Here is a 23,634-nt window from a genome sequence, read left to right as displayed (position 1 = left end):
TGAAAGGCTTAGCACACACATTTCTCTTTCATTTTTCCAGTGTTATCCCAAACAATGGGAAGCTGGTATAGTAAACAAGCAACCCTTAGCAAACCCTAACTACCGAGCTTTGGCACTGTTGGACATCAACACTTTGGGAGGTCATCTCGTTCTGTTCTATTACTTGGACAGGATGGCTCCCTAGTTTCCTACACCACAGAGTACCAAAAACAACAGCATTTCTTAGAAGGTTACATGGTGTTCAAGCATTTGTAAACCTTCAGGAATCTCAAAGAAGGGGACGCTGTCCAGCCGGGAAACTGATGAACACCTTTCAAAACAGGAAACTGCTGAACATGCCAAGTTAACCTGAGTTATGCTCAAGATCATGCAGTAGGACAGGACAGCATTACAAAGAGAAGCCGTACAAGGCTCTGTCAGAATACAAGGAAAAAGGGCCCATGTATCATGCTTACTCAGCAGCACGGGACTCAAACAGGCCATCAAAAACCATTCTGAATTTTCTACTCTACACTACTTATTTCTCCTGAAAGGGACCTTGTGTTTAAGACTCAACTTTGCACTTTTAAAATATTAGCTTTCCAATCTCTTGTGGCCACAAGAATCTCAGCCTGCTTTCTTTGTTCAAAGATGAGCCTATATGAGCAGGAAAGAAAAGCATTAAAACTATACTCTTCTGTTCTCACAAACAGCATATTGTTTTCTAATTGCAGTAGAAACTGCTAATTAACCAGAAGCAAAACCATATGTTGAAGAATACTGTGTAGTTAAGTTTTTTTAACCACTGCAATTATATATTAATTTCTTTTGGAGCAAGTTCTCATGCTACTACCCATATTTGGTAAATTCATATTCCAACAATGTACATACACTTAAGCAAATAAAATACATTTCAAGAAACAGCTCTGATGAAGAGAAATTAATTATGAATAACACCTGCCTTCAAGGTACACTTCAAATCTTAGAAGTCAATTTACCAGGATCAATAGAAAAATGCAAAAAAACCCACTTTAAAAACACAGAACACTGAATGCCCTGAAACACAATATTCTTCCTTCAGCCTCAGTACATGTGGGATGTAAAAGGAACATTGCACAGCTGCCTCTCCCACTATGCAGTAAGAATGATGGTGTTTGGAGGTAACTGGGCTTTTACTCAGCTAAGAGAAAAGACAACCTTGATCTGCAGGGCCTTTTTTTCCTACCAAGCTCAGACATCATCATCCCCAAAGGACCCACAGAGTGAAGTAACAGGAGACGTTCTCTGCAGAAAGAGAATCAGACCAACTACATGGACATTATAAAATCTCAAAGTATCCCAAAGGGATGCAAGACATGGCTGACCTCTACTGAAATACAGTTGAATTTAAAGTTGTCACCTGTTACAGACCCTTTATCTAGAGATATTACTGTATTCTACAACTCCATTGATAGGAGCTATTCATTCACGTGGATCAATATTTATATGTTAACTATTTGTATCAATTCAGCATTTCAGGTAAACTACTCTTCCTAGAAAGTACTGCCTTATTTACTGCCATGGATTCTGCTACTTGGGTAGCCTATGTATCTTTCTAAGACAATTCTCACCTTTTAATAAAACTTTATCTTATATTTCAACAATAATAATAATAAAACATTTGCTAAAAGGAAAAACCTGCTTTACACAGATACCTTACAACATATAATTCAATAGCAAAACAGAAGTTATAAAAGCATTAGCTGCAATCTTCCACTGTCTATTGTACTCATCCTTAATCCATTGTTTTTCCCGACAAAGCAGCAATCTTTCTGTACACGTGGTACATGACTGTTGTCACACATTATGTCAACAATTTGTACTGAATATTTTGAGATTACAACAAACCTTGTTAGACATCATATTTTATCCAGCCATCTATGGAACACGAATTTACCTTGCAATATTAACAACACCCACCTGAAGAATATAGTTCAGCTTTTTGCTTAATGTTATACCGTTGCACCAAGGTTAACTGAGTATCTTTAAACAGAGATGAGGTATTCCTTTCCACTGTATCCTTTCTTAACATTCTCACATATCAGGCATTTACACATCTAAGCACATGCTAATAGCTCTACTATTTACACTATTCCACTCCATGATCATCTAAGCTGATAGCATGCAACTATTAATAGCTCTATTCCTAAATGCAACATACCCCACGAGATATTTTTTGTTTCATGATTAAAGTTTACTATGAAAAAGACAAGAGAAAGTTCACACAGAAAAAACTTGTGAAACTCAGTGTTTAGATAATACAGAACAAGGACACAGTAAGAGGTGACAAGCTCATGTTTATCTATAAAATTAGAAGGAACAAAAAGGTAGGTTGAAAGGCTTCAGTTTTTTCTCTTTCAACAAATTCCTAAGCTAACCTTCTTTCACTTGGGAAGAGATCTTGAAAACCTGAAGTCACTGCTAAGATTTATTCTACCAGTAAATATACTATTGGGTGAACTCTACTGAGGAGGACAGAAAGATCTTTTCTTATGAGGCTCTTAGTAGCTCCTTACTGTCACCCCCACGAAATATAGTTTCCCTCAACATGTGACACCAGGCAGCTGGACAATGTTTGAGCTAACTGCTGCCAGCCCCTTGCTGTGCTCTTGTACAGGGCCAAGAAGAACAAGCAGTTTTCTGAGGAACTAGGGTGGCTCCAGTTGTGTCTGCGCTCTGCATTCTGGGCTCTTAGAAAAGTCCATTTCCCCTTAGTCTGTCAGAACAGCCAAAAGGCAGAGTTACATATCTGATAAACTAAATGACAATAACCTGGGAGAGCAGTCCATGCTTAAGAGCTGTGGGCTGCATTTCCATCCTTTCTGTAACTCTGTACTCCTTACACCTCTTTAACCAACTGACAAACTAAAAGCTAACTGCCTCCACTTCCTTTAAAAGCCGCTTCCAAAGCACCTGAAACAGTATCTGAGCACTAAGATAGAAGGAAAAATCCTATCTCACACCATCTTTAAGAGCACTAGAAATATCCAATTCAAGAACAACTGCAGCATTGCCCCTCTCAGGGTTGTACAACATATCAATAGCAAAATATCTTTCTCAAGGGGATGTATGCTGGCATCTGCTAGTGTCATTTCTGTAGTTTTTTATTCCCATAAACCTGTACAAGGCCTCAAAACCACAATTTTACACGATAAGCTTCCAACACCACTAGTGAAGATATCAGTCAGGAATATCATAAGCCCTTTGAGATTTTATCGATTCTCAGGCACAAAAAGGTGGCAAATTTATCAGTATCTTAACAACAGCATTATTTTTACAAGATTTGAAATTGAACTGTTATCACTTTAAACCTAGAGAACTGTTATATTCACAGTAATGAATACCTTACTCTTACAATCTAGACAGCTGGGCTATCTCCTTTGTTTACAAAGAATAGTCCTCTCTTTCTAAATACTTATGAATTAAAGAAACAACAAAAAAAAATCCTAGAAGAACAGCCAGACTTAAGGAATGACCACTTCTGGCTCAATACTCCAAGACTAATTATTGTCAGGTAGGAGAGAATGATGAAAAACCTTCAGAAAATCTGCTCCTGTCAAAGTGGTGTTCTGGGATGTACTCAAAGCTCCCCCACTGTACCAGATGCTGTTCTGATCAGAATTTCTCACATGAGCCCCACTCTGTGCAGAAGTTCAGTGGGCCACCATGAAGTGCACCACCAAGGACTTTCAAAAGGAGAAGCAGATGTGAATTCAGAATATAATTATTTGCAGAAACAGTACCCAAGATATGATCAAGGGATGCTCAGCACCATGCAGTTTAACCACCACCAGGACAAACAAAGAAAATGTAAAAACTGGCAGTGAGCTTCAGAGTTTCATTCCTTGGCAAACTAGGAATTAAAAAGTACAACCAGGAGGGGGTGGTTACACCAAGAAAAACTTGATGAGGGTGCACTCCATCTCCTACTCCAAATCGTTGCCAAGGACATCAGACAGCATGCATACATACAGTTCCCTGAGGAAATCTGTCTCCAGACAAAACATCAGCCAATAAACACCTCTCTTTGAGCTAAATAATCCAAGCACTTTCTTACCCAACCAGGAGCCCACCTGCCAAAATGTAACAACTCAAGGTAAACAGAAGAGTGCTGGGGGAGACTGAGCTGGAAATCTTGCTTAGGGTGAGGCAAAAAACATGCACAGCTTTGCTTCATTGATGCATCCAGTACTGTCATCACAGAAATAGGCTAGTCAAGCACTATTACTGTTGTTTAATTCAAGCTGGCTATTCCCCATCACCTCCTTCTTTTATGTGCTCAAAAATGTGCTTTAAGAGGACTCACTCCATAATTTTCTCACAGATCAAAGTGAGGTTACCTCTAATCTCCAAACCTTTCAAGGATTATAAAGAACAACCTTACTATGACATTGGTCAGTGTCCTCACCACTCTCAAAGCAGCTCATTTTATCCAAACTCTAGATTTCGGTCAAGATTTCTGAAGAGATACTTGATACTCAGCCATTGCTTGTCATTCTCCTCCTTGAGCTCTCTTTCTGTACACAGAGGCCTATGAGACACTGTCAGAGAAGACTGCAGTGAAGAACTCAAGTGTTTCAGCCTCATCTTTATTGGCTGCTACTAATTTGCCTGAGTCCATTCAGCACAGGTCCCCATTTTCCTTGTTTATTCCTGTACTGCTAAAGCACCGGAAGCTTTTTCAAGCGGTCCTTGATGTCCCTTTTTTCTTGTCCCTCAGCTCCAGGTGTGCTTTGATTTTTTTCTGACGCCATCCTGACATGTGTGGACAATGTATCTACATTCTTCCTTTGTAGCCTGTCCCTGCTTTCACCTCCTGTAGGCTGCCTTTGTATCTCAGCTCAGTCACAAGTTCATTTTCAGACAGTGGGGTCAGCCTCCTGTTACGTCCATTCATGTTCCAGGACGTGCCATTCTTGTACTTGGAGAATGCTGTCCTTCAAAACTTGGCAGCCTTCTGCAGCAGATTTACTCTTCAGAGCTGCCTTCCTTTGTATCCCATCTACCAGCTCCCCAAATAAGCCCAAAATTAGCTCTCTTGAAGTCTAGGATATGCACTTTATTCTGCTACTTGCCTTACGCACCTCCATCAAGATTCTGAGCCCACTGTTAATGATTTCATTCATTAAAAGACTATCCACTAAAATAATGATATTTATTGGACAGCCCATTGGTTAGACTATTGTGCCCTCTAAGAGAGTCAGAATTAATCCCTGGGCCTGTTTTGCACCATCAGGCAAAGCTCTGGGAGTCTGCAGACATGATACATTCAGCTAAGCCAGGGAAACTGCTCAAGTGGTGAGGACAATCCTCTGTATGCAGATACAGAGTGCTCCCTCACTGAGTAATTCACTGAGCAACACTCAGGAATTAGCATGCTCTGCCAAAATTATACATGTGCTCAATTAAAACTCTGAATATTGCATTCTAAGATACAGTGAAGACACAGAAGGATGATGTCCATCGTGGAACCTATATCCATACATACCAGGAAGTAATTTTCTGATGAAATATAAATAGCAGCACATAATTTTTCTAACAATTACCTTAGACAGCTGTCACTAACCAACACTTACTGACACTGCACCATAAGCTTAATTTTCCTTTTCTTTAATTAAATACCAAGCTTGACTTTTACACCACATGTAAGGGATCAAATATGGAAAGTCCCTTAGCAGATAAAAGGTTATTTTCTTCTAGACAGGTGCTCACCTTGGAATGCTTGTCAGATAGGTCAGGACATTCTGAAACTCTTTTTCAGGAATCTCACTGAAAGCCGGGTAGTCTGGAAAGGTGATAACAGGGCAGCCATCTCCCCCTCTTCCACCTACAAAAGAAGCAGCAAATGTGTTTACATGCAAGTCTCTTTACCTAGACTGAAATTTCCTAGCAATAAAACAATTGCACTTTCTCTTTTTTTTTCTTCAGGGCTCATGTGTGGACAGTTTATTCTAAGCAGTTTCTCTCTTCTTCAGTGTTTAGGAAGTTTTATAGAAAAGAATTTGTTACACCCCATTCTCCACATGAGATTTTTTCTGGACCAATGTGAGCAGTTCTGACACCAGATGGCAGTGCATCTTCTGATAAACACCAACTGCATCTAAGTAGAAGCAATTCGGAGAAAGAAAGCAACTAATTTAGAAAAAAAAAAAGTTAATTCAGAATTAAGTAGGTGAATCTCCATCTTGAACTGAAATCAACCCTCTCACCAGTTGGTACTCATTCATGCAACACCCCCTCCCCTGCTCAGTTGGCTGCTTTGCTTCCAGGTTGGTGAAACAGAAGGGGGAGAGCATTAAAAGAAATAGGCGTAGGTGTTTCAAATGAGATTTCCCATTCCCAGATTTTGTACAGTAGGTGAAGCAGAGCTGAACACCTACACTGCAGTAGAGCTGCTGATCAGCTAGATACCATTGTATGTATCTCTCCTGGCATTTGCACCACTGGGTACAATTCACAGACACAATGCTGCTTCATGCACTTCACCCATTCTTACATGCAAAATGTAATAATTTCTTTTTAAAGGCATTATTAGTGTTTCATGTCTTTAGCAAGTGTATATTCATAAAGACAGGTAGGACAAGGGGCTTGCTGGGCCCTAGCAATTGCATGAAGTTAATTGCTCTGGGGTGGCAGGAACACATTGTTGGGAAGTTATCTTTACAGGAGAAGAAAAACAACAAAAAATTACTGTTATAAAATAACAAGGATATTTTTTTCAGCCTTGAAATCCAGTAACTGTGCAGAAACCAGCATTGAACTGTATTAACAGTACCAATTATGAGAGCACCAGTGACTTGTGAAGATTATTACCCACTTCCAGTCCCTTTGAGTCTAACCTCACAGGAAAAACAAGAGAAATATTTGACCTCAGATTCATTTGATAAAAGAAATCACAACTTCCCTCCAAACCACATGTAATTAGAAGAGCTGAAATAGTATCTTTATGTTAATTTGTGGTGAATCTGATTTCTGTTTACCAGCTTACAGGCATGGTGCTGTCACTGAAGCTCATGGAATCAAAATACATGAAAAAAATCATGTGCTTTGGATACATTTAAACAACAACAAAATGCAACCATTATGTAAATATCACAAGTTTGCAAATATGACCTTTATGATACATCCAAGCATGGCAACACTGAGTCAAGGGAGTTAATTTTAGCTATACAAATATTCACAACACAAATATAAGTTTAGACAAATTTTCACTCTGTTGGTTTTTGTTCAAGCTTTTACGATTAAAGCATTCTCCTCTGTTGTTAAAAGCATAATAATTATTTCTGTTGCTTACAACGTGTTCTGCTTTCTCTAGAGAAACTATTTTTAGACATAGTGATACATTATTTGTGGTATCTTCATTGGCTACTTTTTCTGTTCCACTTAATTTCTATAAATAGGACATATGAAACAAAAGAACAACAACAATAGACTTGCAGGACATGTCCTAAAAGCAGAAGTCTGGACTAGGATTTTCAGGAAGTTCCCAGACCACCACCGATTGTCAAGGGCAAATAGAGCCATCCTGCCTGGTGACTGCCTATTAATTTTCAGTTTCTAGTACAGTCATCTGTGGTTATCTTGGGTGGAGATGACTCTGCCCTGAGCTCTTAGAATCAGTTCTTCACTGATTTTTCATTGCTGTTTCCCTGCTGGGCCACCTGAACACACATACACCTTCAAATGCTCCTCGACTACTTTTCCTTATCAGAACCCTGCTGCTCAAAAGATTTTAGGGCAGAGTGACCTGAAATGCTAAACATAAGAAATTGTGTAAATTTCAGCTTTAACATCACATGTCTTACAGAAGCTGCTCTCTATATTGCAACTTTATGGGTTGGACTCGATGATTTTGAATGTCTCTTCCAACCTAGTGATTCTGTGATTAAATACATGGCCATCAAGGGAAGACAGGGCACTCCAGCCAAAGCAGCTGCTGCTTTAAAATGAGCATTTGTCAGAGAAATTTACAAAATGGCATATGAAACAAGTAAAAACTCTGCATATTAATTGTGTTTATATTAAATATTAGAAAGAGTGAGCTCACTTTTTAAAGTATCCTTTATTTCTTAATGAACCGAACACAGCAGGAAATTATTGTTTTCCTTTAATCAGAATAATTCTTTTCTTCCTCATTTTTCTTCACCTCTGCAAAAGCAGCATTACACAGTTCATAAAATTAGCTGTGTAAAATGTGATTTCCCTCTCTTCATCCAGAAATAAATCAAGCCACAGAACTTAGGGGAAGGAGATAAAAAGTTTAGGAAGATAAGAGGGATTTTATTGTTGTTGTTTTAGTTTTAGTGAGAGGGAAAACATTCAAGTGAAAAGTACTGAACAATTTCACTTCTCTTATCCTTTTTGAAACACAGGTTTAAGGCAAAAAATTCAGACATCTTATTAAAACTAATTCATATAATAATCTTCCATCACATCAGAATTATATACACCAGATTACAAAAGACACAGATGAATTTTTGAGTGCTACAACTCATGCAAGTAATTCAACACATACAGAGTAGTTTTTAAAATGAACTACTGCAATTTTAATCACCATACAAAAAATTAGTAATTTAACAGCAATATTTTAATAAATTCAGGTCGGTTGGTACAGTGACTACATCTAACTACCTCAGTCCTAATCTTTGGAAAATCACCTCTTTTGCATTCCCCTCTAGCTCAGAGTCCTGAAATTCCAGCTACAGCTGTTGAACAGCCTCAACTGATTTGCTCAGCAAGTTCTGTCCAGAGAGGCACACACAAATCTGCTCTCCTATTTCTAGCCTTACACAGGGATGCACGGCACAACTGGAATTTAATACTTTTATGTGTTTTTAAGACAATCAAGTACCTGAGAGCATTATGAGCATTTTCTTAGTCTAATCTTAGCCTTGCTTTTTATAAAGCATAAATTTCTGAAAGTATATCAAATCCCCTTATTTTTGTTTAAAAAATTCTGAGCACTGTTCTGACTATGAAAATGTCAGATTGAATGGATCTAGGGAAAGATGCCTTTACCCATGACAGGACAGGGACAGCCTAGATGATCTTTAAAGGTTCCTGCCAACCCAATCCATTCTGTGATTCTATGAAAATGCTGAAATACATTTGGCATCATTACTCTATGAAATATTAAACAAATGCCACTTGAGTGCCAGCTTTTGTTTTTTTGTTTATTGCAAAGAGCCAAAGAGAACACATCAGTCCTTAAGTGGGTGCAATCAGTCTGCAGACATATTACCTGAAATGATTTCCAAGAATTCCTTGATGCTTGTCTTATAACATGAAGCTGTGAGAAACATTCTGCAACTGAGAGGATTGTTACTTTCCAGGCTACAAATGGAAGCACCATAGAAGTAAAGAGGACTGAAGCTTATTTCAGCAATTAAATAAAATAAAAATACCACATAGCTTTAAATTAAGCAGATCTGCTTCCACCCTACTTCTATTAGCATTCATTAATGGAAAATTTTGTTATTATCTGACTTATACATGACTTTGGCAGCCTATTCACATGAAATTTTTTTACAAGATTTAGTGTCAAACAAAAGAAACTGCCTTCATAAAATGGAAATTTTTCAGTGGATAAACCTTGAAAATTCTAGTAAAGCCATGTTAGGTGGAGCTCTTCTAGATATTTCTATGAGCCTTGCTCTAAGGTCTGTTTTTACAACAGTGACAGCCCTGTGTTTTGGAGAAACACATATTTTAAAAACATTGAATTGTACTAGCTCCACAGCAAAGTGACTTAACTGTGCTTAGAAAATAACACTTCATGTTCCTAGCTTTTGAACATAATTAACACCAGCAATATCACCAATTGCTAAAATTGTGTGTACCCAGAGCATCTTGATGTTGCGGATGAAAACAGTAGAGAAAATAACCATGGGAAACTAGCTGTACTATTGTGAGATGGGACTGGTAACATTTCCCTTAAAAGTTCCAGTGATTTAGCATTTATTCTTTATATTCTGCTACATCTAAATTTTCCCATCACAGCTGCTATGTCTTCTGCATTTGTTTTCTTTTTTATTAAGCTGGTTGGATACAGAAGTGCTAGCCCAAAAAAACTGAACAGCATTTTCGGAATTTCTAATCAAGAGGCGTGTTAGTAACTTGGTATCTGAAAACAATCTCAAATGAGACATAATTATTATTCTTTTCAATTTACAAAAGCATTGACAGGGAAAATGACAAAACTTGTGTACTGTACATCTATTGTACAAAACCCACACACAAGTGCACAGCCACACACAAACAACAGAGAAAAGGTCATTCCCCACAACCCTGTAGAAAACATGTTAGTTGTGTGGGGTTTGGTATGGACAGCAAAGTTTGACAGCAGCAAAGAAATTGCTTAGACTTACTTCCAGGAAGGATGAGTAAGAGATTATTTTGTAATGTTTCCCTTACTAGTCTGCTCCTGTTTGCATTGAAAAAAAAGTATTCTCAAAAGTACTCTGACCACCCCCACAAAAAGGAAGTAAGTAGATGGATATAATTAGATGACAGAGCAAAGAGTCTTCTGGCCTGATTCTATAATACAAGTGAAATAGTATTTGGACTATAAGAAAAAATATGACCTCTATGTTGATCAATGTGCACATACAAGATCCAAGAGCATCAGCCTTGTTGAATGGCTCAGATCTAAGAGACGCTCCTTAAAAATTGCAGTCCTGTCAAAGTGAAGTAGTGAAGTCCTCATGTGACTGAGAGAAGGGCTTACTTCAGATTTTTTCTTTTTACTATTGTGGTGGTTCAGCTATTATGCTTGTGCATTTCTGATAAGGAGTTTCTCCTTTCTGCTTGCATAATACACTTAACTGGAGAATTCAGTATTTGAAATTACATGTAGACTTCAATGAGGGACTGGATAAAAGCTTCACTGCATATCCTTTGCAAAGAAAAACAGATTCAGGAGGAATTTATTAAAATGTTCTTTCCTTGAAATGAGAAGTTTTACTTGCATAACTTCACAAGTTATGTGCATTTTGCTCAGGCTGATCAGCAGCAAATATACTGGCTTAAAAATTGGATTGCAATACATAAATTTGAATCTGAACATATTTGAGCTGGAAATCTCTTAGCCAAGGATTCACTTTTTCCGTTTATCTAGTCCTTTACTACATTTTTGCTTTGATTTTTTTCAAATCTCTACAGACAGCAGGTTTAGCACAGTAAATAAAAAACATGACTTAAGCTTACACCTGTGCAAGGCAAAGGCTGCTAAGCAATACCTCTTCCACTGTCCATACACAACATAGATACTGTCTATATTATATCAGCAACAAAATAAGGCTGATATTTTTAGCTAATTGTTGCAATGTAGGTGGTATAGGATCCACTCAGAAATTCTCAAATGTAATTTTACAGACTGAGCAGCCAGAGCTACTTCAATGGGAACAGTCTGACCAGTGAGGAGTGGTCAGGTCATTCCCACAGAGGAGAGCAAGAGCACATCGGAGAAAATAAACTCAGACAAAGTGAGATACTTACTATTTACAATGATAAAGGTAAGAGCATATTGGTGTATATTTATAAACAAAAGGTATAAGCATTTTGAAAGCTAGTACCAATGTTAAATTCTTCAATGGCAGGAAAAACAACTATGAATCAATAGACAAAAATGCAAATAGCATGAACTCATATTTATATTTCCTTTAATGGAAACACTTTGAAGCTGTTCAATGTATAAATAGACATTCAAAGGAAAGGGAGTTAAATTAACTGGCTCAGCAGTCATGGTGGCCAAGTCTCATTTGCACATCACATAGCTCGAATGATTTAAGATGCATCTCAACATACACAGGTGTCTGTATGCTCTTCTCCTCTACATTGATTTTAACACATCTGCACACTGTGGTGGCAGACAGACACAAGGCTGGGGGGTAGAAAAGTCACACAGCAGTCATGGGAAGAGAAGATACTTATGAAAGAAAATATATAACATGAATGAAAGACTGTGAGGAATACATAAAGAATACATTTTCCAGAGACTTTCAAATGGACCTTACATTGTGCTTCACGGGATAAAACCAAAAACAAAACAAAAAAAGGCAGAAGACCCCTTTAAATGTGGAAGAAAAAGTGTTTGCACTAATAGTGACTAAAGAAAGCAAAGGCAAAAAAGGTAAAATACTGAACCGTGTAGATGCGGCACTTAGTATAGCCTAGCAACAACAAAAGTAACCATTTTAGCCCAGATAAGGACCTTGCTCCACAGAAAGAAAAAACTCCAAAGGAAAATGTAAACAACTGTGCATGAGGTAAAATATTAACTTCAGGGTTCATAAACTTTCTGTGTGAATGATTAATTACAAGCCTCATCCACAGTTTGCCCCACCATTAGATTTAAGCTGAACACGACTGCATACTCAGTGCTGAGCAAGAGCCAGTCTGCAGGAGCAGTGAGCACCTTGATTTCATTGCACTTTGAGATCTTTACTGACAAACTGAAGCATTAGTGGAAGTTTTCACTTAATTTTTATTCATTTCAAGTCTAATTTGGATGTTCCTGCAGCATTTCCATTACAATCCAGCACAAGGAGGGACACAAGTAAGAAGTGACCCCGATGTAGACCAAACACAGAAAGCAGCTTGGGAAGGGATACAGCCTCAAGGACAGAAGCAGACTGGGTTTCATTCCCTATTCAAGCAAGTGTCCCATGAGACCTAGATACATCCTATTAGAGAAACTAAAGCAATTCTCAAGTACATGTTGAATTGCTGTTAAAAAGCCAACAACTAAAATCAGAAATTTATCTAAAACATTCAGCAATACCTGCAAACATGCTATTTTGCCAAAGGCATTAGTAATCTATGGACTTTCATTTTAATGAGTTTTCTGCCATGTACTTAGATTCTATTCTCAAGGTAACAGTAACAAGCAAAACGTGCCATTCACACACTGGGAATGTCTTAAGTGGCCTTAGAGTAAAGCCCCTCTTAAGCTCAACTGTAACAACAAATTGTACATAAATCAAGTATCAAAACATTGGCTCTGTTCCTTCATTCACAGAACCTGTAAAACCACTATTTGGTACAGCACAGAGAATTAACCATCAACAAACATCCTGCAGAAGAACATTAGGATAAAATAAAAAACAAACCCTGAATTCCAAAGTGAAGGGAAAATGCCTAACACTCAAGTTTCCCAAGAATAATAAAATACAACAATCTAGTCACAGTAATGCAGCTGACCTATTCCTTGAGGAAAATAAAACAAAATTCTAATTGACATGAGTGTGAATAGATAGAAGAAAATAGAATGAGGAATGGCTGCTCTTACTAAGCTCCACTGCCAGGTGGATTTATGACACTTGTGAATTTGTGAACTCAACAACTCATCTACCACAGTCACCAGTTTTCCCCCTCACTTCCGAGGGGCAAAATACAAACCCTACTTACAAGTTTCATAGATAGCCTGATTCTTGCATAACACTCTTATGGGACATTTTCTGCCCATGCATAAGAATGAGCTTAGAAAGTAAAAAAAAATAAATTCCCAGAGAAGAATTGTAGCTTAAACACTATAATTTCAAATGAAGCATGAACAGCCAACTTCATAAAAAATATCTTGTTTTCCAAGTGCTACCACCACCCCACAGAAAGCACAGTCACTGCTGAAGACCCACAGTTCAGCTTGTGTAGCAGAAATAAATCATAATTAATAGTTAATTATGAGTATAACAAGATTCAGTGAGCTCTTGCCAAGTAAAGCATTGCATTGTTTCATTCCCCTGTTTCTCTGGATCCGATGCAGGATGGGATTCAGAGGGAGAGGGAACAGTCATAGAGTCCAGCTGTAGCTCAGAGCAGTAAATTTCCTTTGTGCTGAAGGATGCAGGGCAGCTCTGCAAAGCCACTGATGCTCTCCCTTTTTGTGTACTGGAGGGAGGCAGGACAGGGCCATAACTCCAGCAAGTTCACAGCTGCACACCTGCAAGAGCTTTTACAGGCAGAAGACAGGAGAATAAACTCAGAAGCTTATCAGATACCTTCTTCCACTCAGCCTGATCAGTGAGCAGAGGCACCATCTCCCTTGCCCATTATCAGCCAGCCACGGGCTCAGCGTGGAGATGGAGCAAGCTCAGCAGCCAACACTGCATGGCACAAACACCCCCATCACCAACCTGGCACAGGTGGCCCAGGGGCACAGACTCTGTGCTGTGTGCAAGTGGCTGTGCTGCTTTTGGAGACAGCCTTACACCCAAAAGCAGGCTCCTTTGCAGAAGGCAGTCAGCGATACCAAGTCAAAAATCCTGCCCAGAACTCGATGCTGCACTTGTCTGAGCACAGCACTGATGCTGTGGGGGAACATGGTACCGTGGTGCTTTGGTCACAACCAAGGTGTCAGCCTGGGCTTCAGTATCAAACACACAGCAGAGCCCATGGCACCTGGGGCTGTGAGCTGAGGACTGCAATACCATAGCAACCACCAGAGCATCCATGCTGCAATCTCCAGATAACTGGAAAATTACCTGTAATTTTATAATTTCTATTATACTTTAAAAAAAATCTTTAAAAAATCCTTAAATAACAAGTCTTAGTAGCCTGAATTTTGAGTTACTCATTGATTTCTCATATAAGAGTTCTTGGAGACTAAAAGGACAGCAGGCTGTACTGTGCATTAAGGCAATGTGTATAAGAGGGAACAACATAGTCTTACCTGACAGATAAGCAAATTGTTTCTTTAATTGGTCCTGAATATCTGCAGCATAGAGGGGAATGATATCCTGATGCATGATTTCATCTGTGAAGAGAAAAAAAAATTGCATTGCAAAGTCATTTTAAGCAAAATTTCACAGCACACATTAAAAAAAAAATCCCTAAATCACAAAACTCAGAAAACTGTCTAACTTTTGAAAATACGTGAAAATTGGAGTCTTTCACGTGTTTGCCAAGGGCAAACTTTTCTTTGAGCACACATATAAAAGGGGAATTTACATTTACTGACATTTAGAAGCAGTAGAGAACTGCCACTGAACAAAACACTGTAGAACTAATATTCCTCAGGAATGGCATTAAACAGTGGGATTTTTACATATTCAATTCAATTTTTATTAAAATCTTCTCAATCAAACAAAACCAAGAAACTTATGATTTCCCTAGCCTGTCATCTAGATTCAAATACCCCAGGAAAACAGCATTAAATAAGATAGATAGAACTGGTTTGGAAGTACATCCTCCCCTTGAAAGCGCACACACACACACACACACACACACACACTCACTCTACCTCCACCCTGAAAAGCAATACTTAAGCTTTTATCTCAGCCCTTCCCCTTCAGCTTAGTGACAACCACTCTGCTTTCCCAACCCTTGGTTTTCTGTCCCAGTGTTTCAGCAGAGGCATTTCCCACAGCATGTTTCCAGAGGTCAAGCAGAAGCCTGAGTTTCGCTGATTGTGACAAACACTGCATGACAGAGCTGCTTAATTAATAAACTAAGATCTCATTTTTTACAAGGAAACAAGAAGTTTTACTCTTTTGCAATTCCTAAAAAATAATTATTCCACATATTAGCCTCATTGAATACTACAGAAGAGACAACATAGCTTTTTTCTTTAATTGGTTATGAACATTTCTTTTAATCTGGCAGTGTACTGACATTGAAGTTTTGGGTTTTAATGTACATTGAAAGAATGAATGTCATGTGAATTGAATGCCATGAAGATAGGTTTTGACACTCAGAGCTGTGAAAGTGCACAGGAAAAGTAAGCAAAAACCTAAAACTGATGTAAGAATAAGTGTCACCTGCACTGAAGTACAAGCTGAAGTAGAGCTCTGGTCCTCAAGGACGTGCTGTCACTGAGGGCTTTCAAAGCTAGATCGTGAGCAGACAGACACTTCTATGAGCAATTCTCACATATGTAAAATTCTGAGAACTGCAATTATTTGAGAATAGCAAAAAAGCCACTTTCAGTTACTTCTTCCAGATAAGCAAGAACTTATACTGTGAAACAGAACTTCTCTGTTCTCTGTGGTCCCGTTGGGCAGAGGAAGACCCATGACCACTTTCAAGGTCACGCACTGATCAGAGCTATTTTCCTGCATCCGGCAAACTGCTGCCTGATCAGAAGACCTCTGCATACCATGCTGTCAAATCCATAAGTGGATACTTTTAACTGTCAAGTCATATTTCACCCAGACCTTCAGTTATGTCACCATTTCAATGTTTTCAACAGAACACTGAACACAGATGTTTCAAAACTCCAGTCTCAGATGGCCAAGTAATTTCCAGAAGGGGAATACCCCACTTCCCCAAAGAAAAAAAGGATTTTAGAGATTATTTTTGCTGCCTCTGCCTTATGACACAAGGAGACCTCCTGCAGCAGTGTGTAAAAAACTACACAGCCCTGATTCTGCAAACCAGTATCTGTAGGTGGACTCATTACCTGAATATAAACTCTTACAGGATTAATGCCAATTTTTTAGTGGGAGATGGGAAAATAACATCACCAGAAAATAACATCACTAGGCTCAAGTCACAAGCAGACATAATTTTCATTGCTGCATGGTGTGTAGTAAAATAGTTGAATTTTGTGTATGTAAGTAAATCCATGACACACTACACTCTTGGAGGCAGGACATTCCCAAGGAAGAGAAACTATTTATGTATCATTACATATGGATCACTATTTCCCCATGTAGTGCTGAGATGAATCCCACTGTGCCAGGTGAATATCCAAGTCTAGATTTGATTGCTCCAGTGTTCCCTCTGATAGGAGCAGCAGCTTTTGCCACCCGCAGAGGTCAGCCCCACAGCACTGGTCAAGTATTGCTTCACTGAAATGACAATCTCTTCCTCCCTCTGGTTTTAATCTCAGTTTTAACTCCAATGTGAGAGCCTGTTTGTTTGCAGCAGGAGGAGCAGCACAGTGTGTCCACCAACAGACAAACTGCTCCTCCTGCTGCACTCCCCTCTACCATCTCATCTTGCTCTTGCTGATTTGGTTTCAAGACATACTTCTAAAAGCCAAGTATGCACTAAGATAGGGCTAATTTTCAATAATTTCAAACAATCAAGATAAAAAATAGCAGCACAAAAAGGTGCAAGGAAATTCAACTCTTGGAATTGCCAACAGGTCACCCCCAGCAGCTCAACAGGATACACTTGAACCCAGTATTACCACCAACAGATTTAGCCAGAAATCCCTCTTCAGTATGTTTTCCTTCTGAGGAAGATGCAATTGTAAAGACTCATTGCTCTGCACCGTTTCTGTGACTTTTAGCATCCCTCTGGAAAAGAGAGTTCATCACAGTTTGTTTGGGGTTCAATCTGATTTCACTTCAAGGTTGTCCATCATTACTTCAATATGCTATTTCTTTAAAAGGATAAGGCAACAAAAGGCACACATGCTAAATAGACTGTGAGACCACACATTCCTTTACACTCATGGCCTTTGGGGAAAATATTTTCTTGGAAATATTCTTTAAATAGAGAACCTGCCACCTGCTACATTCTTTAGGGATCATTTCCATTTTTGTAAAGCTAATTAAGTGCACATTAAAATACAGAATTACTGAAAATCTGCTCACTGTTTTGTAAGGAATTTTTATAGGCTCAAATTCCACTTGTACTTTAATAGATTAAGATTCACACAGCCCATTATTTTCCCTGTTCTGTTTTCTGCTTTATATAGTATTTTCAACACAGAGACGTAAAAATCTGTCTTACTGGTCCCTAAATTCAAAAATTCATCACTGAAAAAAGTTGTCCATATCAAAACATGCTTGAATATCCTGTCTTCCCTGAGGAGCTCACTTAAGAAGCTTAAAAGAAAGCCCCTGGGAATGATAGTACATCTGGTATTGTAGCTGATAACAAACAGTAAAATAAGGGTCTTTAAAGTTAGTACTGCTTTTTTATTACTATTTTTCAAACTCCAACACATAAAATAGCTGGGAATGTAAAAAGATTTTTTTAAGCTGACAACTGGAGGTTCTTTAAAAAATCCTCACATTAGCTAGCATTCAAATTATGAGTATAAGGGGGGGCAGAAGTGTCACCTTACTAACATAAAGGAATCAGTTAAATATATGGTTCTTATTACAAAAAGCCTTGCTCACTAAAAATGTGAACCACAATCTTGCAGATATATCATCTTCTAATTAAATTTAAATCTTGCTTGGATAGTCCTGTCTCAATGATAAAGGATGATGGCTTAGAGGGACTTGACCCCATCCCACCAGAAGCACCTGACTGCATTTCAGATGAAGCAGGATGACAGATTTAAGCACGAGGGCACAAAGATAACTTGTGCTTGAATTACCTGGTGCCAGCAAACCCTGAAGAACTTGGGATCTGAGAAAAAAATCAATGTCACTGCAGTCAAGAATTTCCCTTATTGATAAAAAGCTCCTCTTTCTTTTCTGATCAAACTAAAATTCACCATCATTTGTAGTTTGTCTGACATGCTGAAGTAAACCCGTTTTCACAGAAGACAAAATTTGAGTGGACTCTGAACTGACTGCACCCACATTACACACAAGGAAGTCTCCCAACATGACTTGTGAGCCTCCCGTAACCAGTTAAATAAAATTCCCAGCAAGCCAGCTGGAATTACACCACCCTTTGAGTGGTTCTGCAGGAAATTCTACGGCCATTACTTTATACTGACTTGAAAGCCCATCTATTTGTACACATCCGGACACAGTTATGCCTTTCAGCACAGATCCCAGGAGCACATCTGAAATCAAATGACAAATAATTTTTCTTCCTCCTCTTTCTTTCTGAGTCTGCAAAATTTTAATGAAAACTTGTCTACAGCTTCTCTATGAAATCCATGCCTTAAATTCTAGAAATATTGTATTTTCCTTAACCAGTTTTGCTTTGCTTCTCCTCTGGAAGAGCTTACCCACCCAAAGAGTTGAATGCCTTTATGAAGGGGGTCTTCATTTGAAAAATCTCTTCATTAAACCACCCTTCCATCTGGTAATTAGAAATGCAAGATAATGACTTTCAGAGCAGTCCCTTCATCTCTCTCAGCCCCAAGGCAAATCTTTCATTTCCTCATTCCTCCCTCTTCATCTTCACCCCCCCGACCACCACTACTAACAGTCAGATCCTTTGTGAAGCCCCAAGCAAGGAAGAACCAGAGCAGCAGAGCTGGTGCACAGAAGCCCCCTTCTACTCTAAGCCACCTAAAACTAATGAGCTGCTCAAGATGCCAAGTGAGCTTTCCAGCTTTAAAACGGAATTTTAAAAATCACTGCTGATTAGTGACAATGCCTGCAAGCTCAGTGCTTGGTATGCTCAGGCACAACAGCTGCAGATGAGGCTCCTCAGGTCCTCATGCTATTTATAGCCACACTGGGCTGATGACAAGAATTTCTGCAAGTGTTCATAAACTAAGATTTCAAATCTCACCATTTCAAAATACCTTTAGGAAAAGTTCATTTTGATTTCATTTGACTACACCATCATTAAAATGATGGACCAGGAAAAGTGAGCGAATAAATTCAGAAATTTCCATGCAAAACACAGTTGTCTGTTAAAATATAGGTGGGAAGGAAATTACCACCAGGGCAAAACTGTCCTTTTGCAACTTGCTTGTTTCTGGTGAGCTAAAACATCCTAAGCAAGCAGAAAATGCAAGTTCTTTGTTTCTACCATCATCCCAGTAGCTGACACAAAGAAATATAAAACAGACTAGTGCTCCAAACAGCTTCGTATGATATTAAGTGTCCAATCAACATTTTTAATTATACAGTTACGTAAGAATTTTACTTTTAAGAGCTTTACAGACTACAGCTAAGCTCTATCTCCCATTTCCTCTGCTATTTAGAAAAGACTATTTCCTCTCAAAAGCCCTGGTATGTAAAGCAGATCCTTAAGGTGAGATACCTTTACTTTTAAGAGAATCAATGCTTTATGCAAGTTCCACTTCCACAGCATTGCTAAAATCAATACATCTTCTCAGACTGCCTGGCCTATTGTCACAATATGCAAAGAACAGGACTATTATATACCCAGTGCTCCAACAGGCTAGGATGGAATCCCATGCATCTTCCATGTTAAGTGTGGTAATCACATATCCTCTGAACAGAGAAAGACATAGCCCTCCCAGGATTTTCCTGGGAAGCTGTGAGAAAGCTCAGAGAAAAGAATGAAAAACAATTCTTATCTTCATTTGCTGCACCTGTTGTTGTGCACATGTGGAATGTGTTATGGAGATTTGTTTACCAAAGGGTGATTTCTTAATTGGCCACTGGTGATGGTGTTTGGATTTGAATGACCAGTCTGGTCAAAGCTGTATCAGACTGTCTGCAAGGGCGATGGGTTTTTTCTTAATAGTATAGTATAGTATAGTATAGTATAGTATAGTATAGTATAGTATAGTATAGTATAGTATAGTATAGTATAGTATAGTATAGTATAGTACAATAAAGAAATTGATCAGCCTTCTGCAATCATGGAATCAATGCTAACTATTCCCTGTTTAGGGGCCTGCTGCTACAATAGTTAACAATCTATTTAAGTCAAGACTTGGAAGTGGTACTGCCAAAGAAAATCTAAAATTTTAGGAACAACGTTCCCTGTGTTATAAGCCCAGGCACAGTGGACACAGGCACTTATTCTTTGGGCAGTGTTTTAAGTGTCTAGTGCTTCAGAAAACCTGACAGATCCATCACAAACTCCAGAAATTATATTTCTGCAGCACTGCTCATATTTCCTAAATTTTGGCAGTAATTAAATTATTTCATTGAAATGAAACTAGATAATTCTGCTTCGTTGATCATACCTGAAGAACACCACAACAAGACACACCAATTAATCCTTAAAGGCTACAACTCCAGAATTTAAATATGAGAGGCAGAAACCTGCCATGGGTTGAAGAATGAAAAGTAAAACCCAACATCTTTGTACAGAAACCTACTGAACTGCCTACTTTACTCAGGTAATTTTTGCTTTCTGCAATCACAATATCCACCGGTTTCTTCTTTGAGATCACAAAGTTGGGGATTTGGCACAAGACTACCTACAAAACTATGAGAATGATGGTTTGGTTTCAGGTAGGGAGATTAAACACTGATCCTTCCTTTAAAAAAAAGAAGTTTTGAGGTATGCTGCACATGCAATGCTCTTGGCTTGGCCCAAAATAGCAGGAGGTGTAACAGTTCCCATTTTCTTGAGTCGAATTTTTAAATACCTGCTCAAAAGCACACTTTGAGAGCCAACCAAGGTTTTGATTTCTTTCAAACTCTAATATTACTGGATTTGACTGCTTATTATACATGCTAAAGTATTTTTTTCTCTTTCTTCTTCCACCTCCCATTTTATGAAAGGCAACACAGTTCTTCACCTTATTTTGCCAAAATAACATCCCCTCAAAGCACAAACATGAAAGGAAATACAATACCCTCCCTTTCATGTGTAACAGATGCATTCACAGAATACTACAACGAGTGCTAAATACTACAGCTTCTTTCTCCTCTGCTTCATCAGTCACACCTACTAGACAGACTACTCTATAGTCCACAGCTTGTCAGGGATCACCTTTAAGTTTGGATATGGCTTACAAGAGAGATTAAACACTAGCTAATCTGTAACCAGAAGAAAACTGTGTGATAATTAGAAAGTCAATCTAGGGATCAAATCCAAACTCTTAGTATTTCTTTGTTCTTGAAGAAAATACAAAGTAAGACAAAAGGGGATGGGGGTGTGCATTGCAATTTTGCAAGATGTGCTACCAGTCACAGCATCTAATCTGTTTTACCAGGCTTTTGCTGTGTGCATGCTCAAGCGCGCCCATTCTGTTTTGGTGAGAAAGACATTCTTTGTGCTATTTCAAGTCTACTACTCTCTTTCCAAACTGAGAAGTAAGGGGAACTTAGAATCATGCCACATAGCCATATTATAACCTAAAATTGCATTAAGCACAAAATGGGCTTAGAGATAAAGCAGCATCAGTGCCAGGTGTACCTACTACCCAAATGTATAATTAACCTCATGCGTATGGCATGCTCTTACTACTGCAACAACAATATTGCTCTCTTCTTTCCAGGATGTTCTGAAGGAAACCAAGCCTGCTGGTAAACCATTTTCTGTTCTTGCAGGATAGTTTCAGACTGCTAGGAACCACACTTAAATATTGCCAACACTGCAGCATTGTTAACTCCCCAGTACTGCAAATCACGCTGAGTGTACAGAATAAAAATATGTCTAAAATATTAGATGTACTTAGTCACTTACAAGCAGCAGATTTTGCAAAAAGCAAAGATTTTTTTTTCTAAGTGGAGAAATAGTAGATAAAGACTGAGCAGTAGAGAATGTTCCCCCAACCAGTACTCAAGTGATAAGAAGGGAAATGACCCAGATGTGTCTCACTCAGTACTTTAGCAAGCAAACCTCTATGGAATAACAAAGACATTAGATTTTGCCAACTGCATTTTAGAAAGATTTAATGCTCTGAGAAAATTATTACAGGGATTTTGCTTTCTAAATACTAAAGCTCTGCAAAGAAGTGGAAGTCTTCCAAACAAAGAAAATGGAAAGATCAACTCTGAGCAGAAGAGCCACATGCAAGCTAAAGGACCCATCTTCAGTGAGCCTTAAAAACCAATGATGCAATCACTCAGCTTAAACAGATATGCTGAAGTGGACATGTTTCAGAGAATTAAACTGGAGGTTTGTCTCCACCAAAACCACCTGCTTTCAACTCTTCTTCTTCAGAAAAATATGTATTTCAAAGCAAGCCCCAAAGCTTTAACTGAAAAGTCAACACACACAGGACCACCTGTCTGAATATGAATACCTGATAATTTTACTACACAGAATGCTATTTTTCTGTACTATTTTGGAAGCATGGTAGGATTTTAAACATTGAGTGATTTTTATTTGTTCAAAAAACAAAACCCAAACACTTTTATAAAGCAAAGTGGTAAAATCTTATTGCTTATTGTACACATCTATTCTGGAGATAAATTACAGCAGTGCTAACAATCGTGAGGTTGCACAGAAGGGGTTGGGTTGGTAGAGATCTTCAAAGATCATCTGGTTCCAACCACACTGCTGTAGGCAGGGACAGCCTCTACTGGACAGGCTGCTCAAGGCCCCAGCCAGCCTGGCCTTGAACACTTCCAGGGAGGGGCATCCGCGACTTCTCTGGGCAACCTGTTTGCAGTGTCTCACCACCCTCATTGTAAAAATCATTTTCTTCTGTATGCCCAATCCAAGACTACCCTCTTTCAATTTAAAACTGGTGTTCCTTTTCCAGTCATTGCAGGGCCTGGTAATAAGGAATTTCTTGAGTATTATAATTTCAGCAACACAGAGGACGGTGAGAGTAACTTCCAAGAGACAATATATTATTTTATGGTACACACAAATACAGCTTTTCATGTAACTATACATCTATAAACTAATGTTTTGAAAGGGAATGTGTGAGTGTGAGAGAGCAAGAAGAACTAAGTGCTCACTAAGACACTTGTGTACTAGTTTTCAGCTAAAACATTCACTTGTAAACTTCCCAGTATTTGGGACTCTGATTACAGATTATTTATGAAGAAGACGTTGCTAAATTCATAACCCGGTTGGCTGCCCCACCTTACCACACAGATGACAGAGTTGTTAATGAAGAGCTCTTGAAGCACTGTGGCTTACTGTCTAATG

The 23,634-nt window shown here is 38.6% G+C and overlaps 1 protein-coding gene across 11 annotated transcripts in view; it reads right to left on the bottom strand.

Annotated features, from left to right (window-relative positions):
* MCF2L (MCF.2 cell line derived transforming sequence like) overlaps positions 1-23,634 on the bottom strand; it is a 155,569-nt gene that overhangs the window by 51,488 nt on the left and 80,447 nt on the right. For 10 of the 11 annotated variants that reach the window (XM_064407843.1, XM_064407840.1, XM_064407841.1 and 7 more), the window contains 2 exons: positions 14,687-14,770; positions 5,731-5,845 (listed from right to left, as the gene is read on the bottom strand). In XM_064407843.1, coding sequence (XP_064263913.1) covers positions 5,731-5,845; positions 14,687-14,770 — 199 coding nt within the window. Of the gene's footprint in view, positions 1-5,730; positions 5,846-14,686; positions 14,771-17,149; positions 17,172-23,634 lie in introns of those variants that run through there. The other variant, XM_064407849.1, reaches the window with a different exon arrangement.

The sequence above is a fragment of the Passer domesticus genome, chromosome 2, assembly GCF_036417665.1.
Source record: "Passer domesticus isolate bPasDom1 chromosome 2, bPasDom1.hap1, whole genome shotgun sequence".
In the NCBI taxonomy this organism is placed as follows: domain Eukaryota; kingdom Metazoa; phylum Chordata; class Aves; order Passeriformes; family Passeridae; genus Passer; species Passer domesticus.
The sequence above is the reverse complement of the archived record's forward strand: the minus strand, read 5'-3'. Positions and strand labels throughout refer to the sequence as shown.